The sequence below is a fragment of the Cibotium barometz genome, chromosome 44 (genome assembly GCF_041138505.1).
Source record: "Cibotium barometz isolate CiBa-2024 chromosome 44, ASM4113850v1, whole genome shotgun sequence".
Classification (NCBI taxonomy): Eukaryota; Viridiplantae; Streptophyta; class Polypodiopsida; order Cyatheales; family Cibotiaceae; genus Cibotium; species Cibotium barometz.
In genome coordinates, this window is record NC_141089.1 from 20,530,366 (window position 1) to 20,539,860 (window position 9,495).

Here is a 9,495-nt window from a genome sequence, read left to right on the forward strand (position 1 = left end):
CGGGGATGGACAAAAAACAGTAATTAAAAAGCTTTTTTAATAATAACTATTTTCAAGCTACTTGGTACATGGTACTTGGTGCACTGTACTTGGTACATGGTAATTAGTACATGGTACTTGGTACATGATAATTGGTACATGGTACTTGGTACATGATAATTGGTACATGGTCCATATAGTAATTGGTACATGGTACATGATAATTGGTACATGGTCCATAGTAATTGGTACATGATAATTGGTACATGGTCCATAGTAATTGGTACATGGTACTTGATAATTGTTACATGGTCCATAGTAATTGGTACATGGTACTTGGTACTAGATTCGGTGCTTGGTACTTGATTTAGTATCAGGCTCCATAATGAAACTTTGAACTTGCAATTAATACATGATATATATGGTATCAATTGGTCGGTCTAACTTTGGGGTACCTTAAGCAATAAAAATGGGAACAAAGAAAGCTTTTTAGTGTTAGACTTAGTACTTAAGTTGGGTATCATGTTGAAACCTCGTACTTGCAAATGGTTACATGGTCAGGTACGTGGTACATAAATTGGTACTTTGAAATCACGTGCTTTGAAACTTCATGGTTTGGATCTTTAAGCTTGAAAGTTAGCTTGAGTTGATACGTATCGTACAATCAAGGACCCCTGCAAAAAATATGAAAATCAAAAGCTTGTTAATATTAGAGCCTAACATAGAAAAACAGTCCCCACTGGAACTACGATAAAGTTTTTGATTTGTCTCTATCTAGCTTTCCAAGAGCTTTTGAGAAATTGGTGATGCTTGCCAATCTTTTGCTTCTTTTGATGTGTTACATTGTGGGCTCGCCTCTTTTCTTGTTTAGGATTTGTTTTGTTTTAATAAAACATACAGATAAATAAATAACATTCTAGCTTCTTGCACATACTTAGGCTAATTAACTTACCGACAAATAATTAATTGTTTGACAATAGACAAATTCAGCGATGCAACGAGAACATATGTCAATATATATCATCAACAAATATATGTACATGTATATCATCAACAAATAAATATACATGTGTCTACAGCGTGTGGTGATCAATCCTCTCATAGATCACTAAGTATCACTACATGAGCCACCACTACATGAGTCGCTACTATCAGACTTGGAATCATCATCAACATCAACACTGCCACCACTCGTGCCCCCAACCACAACACCACCATCACCACCGCCACCACCTGTGTCCCCACCCGGGATCACACCGCCTCTGCCGCCCGCCTCAGACTCTCGTCGTCGCCCCTCAACCTCCTGTCGAGCCACCTCTGTCATGTCCTCCTCGCCATGTTGCTCCTGCATTACTTAGTGAAATCAGATAAGAATATATTACAGTTAATATAAAAATAAACCACAAAATAAATCAGTGATACCCACAAGTGGATCAGGCGTGTCCGGAAGTGTCGCCTGCAAAGCACGGTACCCGTAGTATGTAACATACTCCATCTCCTGCGCCGTAGGTGCACGACCATAGTCTTTGGTTTGCATCAAGACAGAACCAATAATAGTATCTTTGAAAGTTAAAATTAGAACGATTTATACTCACAAATGTGGCCACAAATCCATCTCGACCCATCTGGCCTAGTCTAGATGTGTGACCAACTTGCAGTCTCTTTCGTGCTGCCGTCTATGTAAATTTCATTAAACAAAATGACATAGATTAGAGAATACTTAGAATCAATCTATCAAAGTTCAAATTAATTCTAATATACATTAGCAAAGGCACGCTCCTTTTGCTGAGGAAAAGTGATTCGTAGACGTCTCTCCTTGCGGAAGTATTGCCATGTCTCCATGCACATATCAGCCCTCCTCTTGTTTGTCTCCACCATACAGTAGCGTCTGTTTATTTTTCATATTGCATACCATAGAACTTGTTAGATTTCAATGTTTTCTTTCATGCATTGCTTTTTTCTTCTCGATCATTTGATTAATGACTCGTGTTTTTTATGGTACTTGAAAATGAGATTCGGACCAATCAGAGGGTACACCACCACCTCCTACTCGTGGTGATTGGGGTGCACAGAGTTCCAATACTGCACATGAACCCATTTATGATGATTTCTACTACGACGAGTCTATTATATGCTGGTGCGCTCGTTGTCGTGGCACATATTGGAGGCCATGACGGGAGTGCTTTTCACATGAGATGACTCATGGTACTTTTGAGCGAGCACCCCCACCTGAGGAGCGACATCGACCTATGGTATGTGACTGTTCTCCCTTAGTTTTATTATTGGTTATTTTATAAATCAAAGGCTCATATATAATGTAACCATATCATATATGTAGGTATATTCACTTGATGACGAGGATGACTTCACTATCAGTGGTGCACATTTTCCTTTGCACACGGCACAAACAGGTCACTTGTCAGCTGTGCAACTCGAGGTTTCTCGACATCCTCTACCTCCTGCTTTGGAGGCTGAGACGGGTGGAGATCATCTGTTGCCTACTCGTTTACATTCTCTAGTATAGACGTATGATCGCAGACGATACGGAGGATGGTAGAGAGGATCACTTCCTTTAGATGGAGTGGTTTTCAGCTTCTGGGGCAGTCGCTACATGATTGCTCCATCTACCATTACTGGAGCAGGATGAGGCCTCTTTATTGCATAGGATTTACATGTGCCCCCTCGTTCAGAGGTAACCCTTATGTCTTTTTGTGGACCTATATAGAGATGGGGTCCATGGCATCAGCTTACTCGCTACATTCAGAGCATGAGTACTTATGGATTATGTCTCAATGTAGCCTCTCTTTCTGATAGAGGGATCACACATGCAGAAGGACAAAGACTCTATGTTGATGGAAGACCTTACTCTCAAGGAAACATAGCAGGTTTAATCAATAGTAGTCGAGGGATGAGTTCAAGAACCAATTGCACGTTTGTGTAGTGTGAGAATAGTCATGAACCAGAACATATGAGCAGGGATGTAGAAAGATACATAGTTGTCAATGGTATTAGATCATTACGTGCTGGTGATGAATTGCTGGTCAATTATGGATGGCGTAGACCTCCACGAGCATCCTCACTAGATGAGGATTGAGAGCTTCATTGTATACATTTCCTAATGTTATTGGACCTCTTGTACCCTAATTTTATAGTTTAATTTGCACCACGTTCTCTACTGTCTCTATTTTAATTTGATAATCATTTTTATTGTATGTACCTGTTTTGTATCTATCTTTTCTTTTATATAGAAGCATGTTATTGATATTGCCTTCAAATATGTAGATTCCGGATTGTGACATCGACAATATCCCAAATCAACATTCACATGACGCATCTCACATGTCAATAGAGTGCATGAGGATCCTACGCAGGAGTGCATGTCAATAGAGTGCATGAGGATCCTACACAGGAGTGATCCTAATGCGTATGCAAGACTAAAAACAATATTCTTAGGACTTCAATAATGTGCGGGACCATATCTTTGATGACGACGATGGCATGTCTGATTTTATTGAGGATTGGTATCAAAATAATAGTGTGAGCGATATTCCTAATAACAACGAGAAGTATCTTCAAGAAGAAGCTCTAAAGCGTATCTACGCAGGAAGCCAAGTGACACGACTCAGTGCAAGCTTACTTATTCTGAATCTTCAAAACCATTCTGGATGGAGTAATATATCCATTTCAGCACTTTTGAAGTATGTAACAATCTAACATTTTTTTTAATCTAAATATTTTAGGAGTAATCACAATATGTTTTGTTCTTATTGATCATATTTTTAATGGACTTTGCAGGCTACTCTCTCAGAAGTTCTTGCCGGCAAGCAATTCCCTTCCTACATCACATGATGAGGTGAAGAAGATGATAAGTAGTCTTGGACTTGACTATTCTTCTATACATGCATGTCCCAACGATTGTGTTTTATATAGAGGTCAGTACGAGGATGGTGTGACATGTCCAAAATATCAAACTCCTCATTATAAAGAGGAGAAAGGTAAGGTCCCTCGAAAGGTATTGAGACATTTTCCCCTAGCTCCGCGTATAAAACATATGTTCCAAAGTCCCGAATCAGCTAAGCTTATGACATGGGGAGTGGAGCACAAGAGCAAAGATAGAGAAATGCGAATTCCATCAGATTGTCTTGCATTTGAGCATATTGATATGCGACGGCCAGATTTTGCAAAAGAACCATGCCATTTAAAGATGGGTGTAGCATTGGATGGTGTGAATCCATTTTCAATGAGATCAAGTAAATGGTCTACATGGCCAGTGGTAGTTATTAACTATAATCTACCCCCATATCTCAGCATTAAGAAAGAGCATTTAATGCTCTCACTCTTAATTCCAGGAAAATGACAAGTTAAAGATCTAAAAGTTTATTTGGCCCCTCTCATCGACGATCTTCAAGATTTGTGGAGAAGGATTGATGTCATTGATATGTCCAGAAGCATCTGTCAAAGACCGTTCCCGTTCACTGTTCGTGGAATTTTAGCATGGACCATCACGACTTTCCAGGATATGGTTTTTGCTCAGGTAAATGGTTTAAATATATATATTCTTTCATAAGTTTGTACGATGTTCATTGTGCTAATCATCTTTGTTATGTTTTCCATGCAGGGATATGTACCAAGGGTTATAAAGCTTGTCCAATTTGTGGTGATTGGTTGAGATCGACTTATAGCCAAAACCTCAACAAAAACATATATCTTCGACATAGACGATTTTTATCTGAGGATCATTATATCTACGAGACAGAAGGCAAGCCATACATTTTAATGGAAAGGTAGAAGAAGGGAGATGTCCAATACCAATGACACCAAAGGATTGGTATCTAAAGTGGATTGTTGGACCCGCTATCGATCCGGAGTCGGAGATCATAAGCGGCGATGATGATGACGTTGTAAAGCAGCGAGTGAGAGGAAAACGTACTATAGCTCAAAGTCCTTCGATATGGTATACTTTGGAATATTGGAAGGATTTGAGGATATGTCATCTTCTTGATCCCATGCACATATTCAAGAATGTTGGTCAAACCTTATGGCAACACCTCGTTGGCTTGAAAGACACAGTGACTGCAAGAAATGACTTAAAGGATCAAAACTCAAAGCACAATCTATGGCCACTTTATGATGATGAAACTCGACGTGAGACAACCTACGAGCCTGCCCCATGGGTGCTCAAGATAGAAGAGCTAGAGACTATCAACAAGAAGATTTAGTTGATTCGTACGCCTACAGGATATGGAGCATCTTGTCGAAACATGTTCACTCTAGATGACAAGAGCTTGTCTAGTTTAAAAACACACGATTGGCACAATTTTGTGAAGGTAAATCTATTCAGATCTTTGAAAGTATTTATTTTCTTGTATGTTTGTTGATCGGATTAATCATGTATGTAGCATGTTCTACCCCTTGTTATTGATGGATGTACTACAAGAGGAGTCTGAGATGTGATATATCGCCTTGAATCGCTTGCAAGGTATTTATCGCTCATTAATTTTTAGTATAAAATTTTATTTTCATTTCTTTTTTATTCAATAACATCTCTAATATCTTCTTTCTTTTACTGATAGATGGATTACATCTAAAGAGATTGCCAAAGGGTCAATTCCACAAAAGAACCGTGAATGTATAGAGCTTCTTTGTTTAGTGGAAAAGGAATTTCCAACCTCCTTTTTTGATATCCAGGTTCATCTTCTAATCCATCTAGTAGACGAGATAGAGCTCGCTGGTATTGTCAGCACTCGATGGATGTTTTGGGTCGAGAGGTTTATGGGAGTATTGTAAGGTTATGTACGTCAAAAAGCAAGACCAGAGGGTTCTATGGCGGAGGGATGGATGCTTGAAGAATGCATGTATTACGTTTGTGAATACCTTGAGAAAACCGATTCTGAAGCTCCACACGTATGGACAAATGAGTCGTCTTCTACCATGTATGACAAGGTATTGTCCGGTAAGGGAGTCCCTTTTCAACTTAAGATCCAAGATAAATTGGATATTTCTACTTTCATTGTCTATAATAGCGAATGCATGCAACAATTCGTTGATGAGTACGAGGAGGAACTTGCAAGCAAACTAGTTGGTAGACGTAAAAAGAGGAGATCCAGACGTCAAACCAATGTAAATAACGACGAGGATGTACCTACTTTCATGCACCCGTATGCAACGTGTGGATAGTGATCATGAGCCAATCTCTACGAAACAGAGAGAGTTTATGATCGAGTGTGAAAAACAAGTAACTTGTTTGGTTTTGAAAACTCTGAACTAAAAAAATGATTCTCAAATTTTTTTAATAATTTATGTTTTGGTGTAGGCTCGAATGTATACCAACATGTGGGCTTATGGACAACATCTTCGGATAAAATCTATCGATGACCTACGTCTAACTCAGGATTCTTGCGTTGTTGCCTCTTTTAAGCAATTATCACGTGCAAGTTCAAGAGACACAAATCTTATCGACAGTGAACTTGGTTACGTGGGAACCATAGTCGGCATTTATGAAGTATCATATCGTATCTTCAACCAGGTAAATGAGATCTCTCTTCATGCAACAATAACATGTAGATTTCTTAAAGCTAAACATAATTCTAAAGTTTTGATTCGTGTATTTTGACAGGTGGTTTTGAAGGTGGATTGGTTTCGTGCCGGGTATAAAGGCAATAATGCCACAATGAAAAGAGAACCGTCCGGATTTTGGTCCGTCAACTCCTCGAAGTTATTGCGTGCAACAAAAGAGCCTTACATTCTGCCAACTCATGTTGAACAAGCATTCTTTTACAAGAATACAGATGCTCATCCATGGTGGCAAGTTGAGCATGTCCAACCTAGAGGTCGACACTTGTTTGATAGAGTTGATTCTGAGACAGCGGATCAGGATGATTTGATTACATCCTCGAATCTAGACACATCGACCTCAGAGAGGTGTAGAATTCTTCTATCCATCGATCATGATGACATTGTAGGTGATGAGAACGACAACGATCCAGACTCTGACACTACAGACACCGAAGAGGAGGAAACAATGGATGTCAAGCCTATGGAGGAAATGAACGTGAACACAAATTTAACGATCGAGGAGTTCGAAGAAGTCAACAAGGATAATGAAGATGAAATTTTATTGACAGTTTATCTCAGAGATGATGATGAGGACCAATAGTCTTACGTATCAACTCATGGATCAGCCTATGTTCGATAAGATTTAATCTCAAAATCATTCATTGTGAAGTCTTGTTTTTTTTTTATAAACTTACTAACAAGGGTGGGTGGTGGGGAGTCTCATGGTGATAGCCTCATATGGCTAGTGTCAGGGTTCGATTTCCCTCAGACTAGTGTCAGGGTTCGATTTCCCTCGTGTCAGGGTTCGATTTCCCTCAGACTCGTTTTTCTTACTCTAGTTGTGTACAGGCTTCTATCTCGCGTTTCAACCCCAATATCAGCATCTCAACCTTCAGTACCCACAATCAAGCAAGGTTCCTTGGATCGACTTGGCCTAGCAGTAGACCATCGAAGCCAGCAGTCTTCTATCATTTCGTGGCAGTAGTTCCAGCAGCACCCTCAGTGACTACCCGCAATACCCTTAACCGCAACACACCCCATGCTGCCCATTGGTATCAGAGCTCTCTGGTGGTAACTTTTTGGTCTCATAGGTCATCTTGGCCTTTTGAAGACGTAAATATAGCATTTCATTTTGTTTCATTTCTCTCTCTCTACTTACGTGCATTGTCGCATCGATGACTCAGGAGTTTACACATTTGTTTCAGCAACCACTTCCGACTCCATCCTGCCCCAAACTCCGTCTCCAGTGTGTTGATGACATATTTCTTGTCATCCTCGAGTTGATCGCTGCATTGCAAAATAAAGTCACTTAGTAATTCAAATAAAAAACTGTAATTCATATTCTTTATGTTAAATAATACTTACTGCCATGGTATATGAACTCGCTATAGATATGACATGCTGCTCCTGTTCCTGTCAAAGGAGGCTCTTGCCTCAATGGCATCCAAAAGCATATTCCCCACACCACACAGCTGTACATAATTCATGAGAGTAGCCCACTAGAGGGGCATTACCATAGCTGAATATAGGTTAAGAGAGGCTGTGGGGAGCAAGCTCAACCCTCAATGCATAGAGAACAGGGAAGGGGAAGCTCCAATAGCTCTTAACCTGCAACAATCCACCTGAAAAACCACAAAAATGAGCCCAGGGGGAAGATAATCGAGTGCCTAGGGAAAACAACTGCAGTAAAGTACACCACCTGGTGACAGCTGGAGTACTGTCCGACTGCTCAGACATCAGTCGTGGAGTGTCTCACTACTGGCCGACTGGATGTATGCAGTTGTGGGCCTCATGTGCTGCTCACCGACTATTGCTACAGTCGTGGAGGGCCTTTTCAGTAGGCCGACTGCCCATCTGGGGGCATATAAATAGGCCCCCAATCCCATACCACTCAGTGTATCATATCGGGATCTTCTTGTGTATATCAGAGTAGAGTTACACACCTACATCTCTCTCTCTTGTGCTATTTTTCTGCATGCGTTTTTTGCTCTTATGTTCCCAGATCTGGTCATCATCTCCGTTGCGTATTCTGACAACAACCTGGGGACACAGAGGGAACTGTGAGTGGGTGTTGTGGCTCGGAACTGTTAGCTCCTCATAAAGCAAGGTGTACATATCACGCTCATTCCGTGGGATCTCTGGGATGAACCTCTCCCTCCTGATGTCGATCTTATCCACATTCACCTATGAAGGCTCCGGATGTCGGGCATTCCTCTCAAGGAGCTGGAGGTTGCAATGACAAAACACCAACCGCTCTAACTGAGCTGTACTCAGCCTATTCCTCTTCTTTGTATGGAAGAGGGCCCAAGTGCTCCAATTCCTCTCACATGGACCCGAATTGCAATCCTGTGAGAGCACTCGAATGGAGATGCGTTTCTGTTATTGAAATGCACATACAATTAGAAATTAGAACTAAGTGGAAACAAGAAAGATGCACATTGTATAGTGTACTATGTAAACTGTAGTTAAGGGTAGTGAATTACCAGCGTGGGAGCACAATTTCCATACTTTTCCCACCATGAGACAGGCTGAGCTGAGTCTCTCGAAGCTTTGTAGTGTCTCGACCAAAGCTCCCTGTCTGGCTGCGAAAGGCCTGTTTCCACATGAAACCTTTAGGCCTGTTTCCCTTTGAAACTTCTGTCTTGTTTCCATACAGAACCATTCATGGCACCATTCAACAATAGTGCCAACAACAGCATACATCTAGTTACATGTTCCCTCATGAAACATCTGGCAACATAGAGATGCCCATAACTGTAGGTCCCTCTGTTCCTTTCTAGCAGGAAGAAAAATAATCTTCTCCATGAGCACGCAGCCATGCAAGCTTGCATCACTCCCATGCCAAGAAACATAACCAGCCAATAACCCATGTACATAGTTGAATTTGCAACCAAAAAAAACAACCCATAAACTGTCCTCGAACTAATCTCAAAACAATCCCGAACCAAAGCAAAGAGAAGT

At 40.7% G+C, this 9,495-nt stretch overlaps 1 protein-coding gene across 1 annotated transcript; it reads right to left on the reverse strand.

Annotated features, from left to right (window-relative positions):
- Positions 1 to 1,087: 1,087 nt before the first annotated feature.
- LOC147613052 (uncharacterized) lies at positions 1,088 to 1,857 on the reverse strand. The gene is made up of 4 exons (XM_086782744.1): positions 1,741 to 1,857; positions 1,575 to 1,655; positions 1,406 to 1,510; positions 1,088 to 1,324 (listed from the first exon to the last, which is right to left on the reverse strand). The coding sequence occupies exons 1-4, from the start codon at positions 1,855 to 1,857 to the stop codon at positions 1,088 to 1,090; spliced, it is 540 nt and encodes a 179-aa protein (XP_086638870.1).
- Positions 1,858 to 9,495: the final 7,638 nt, after the last annotated feature.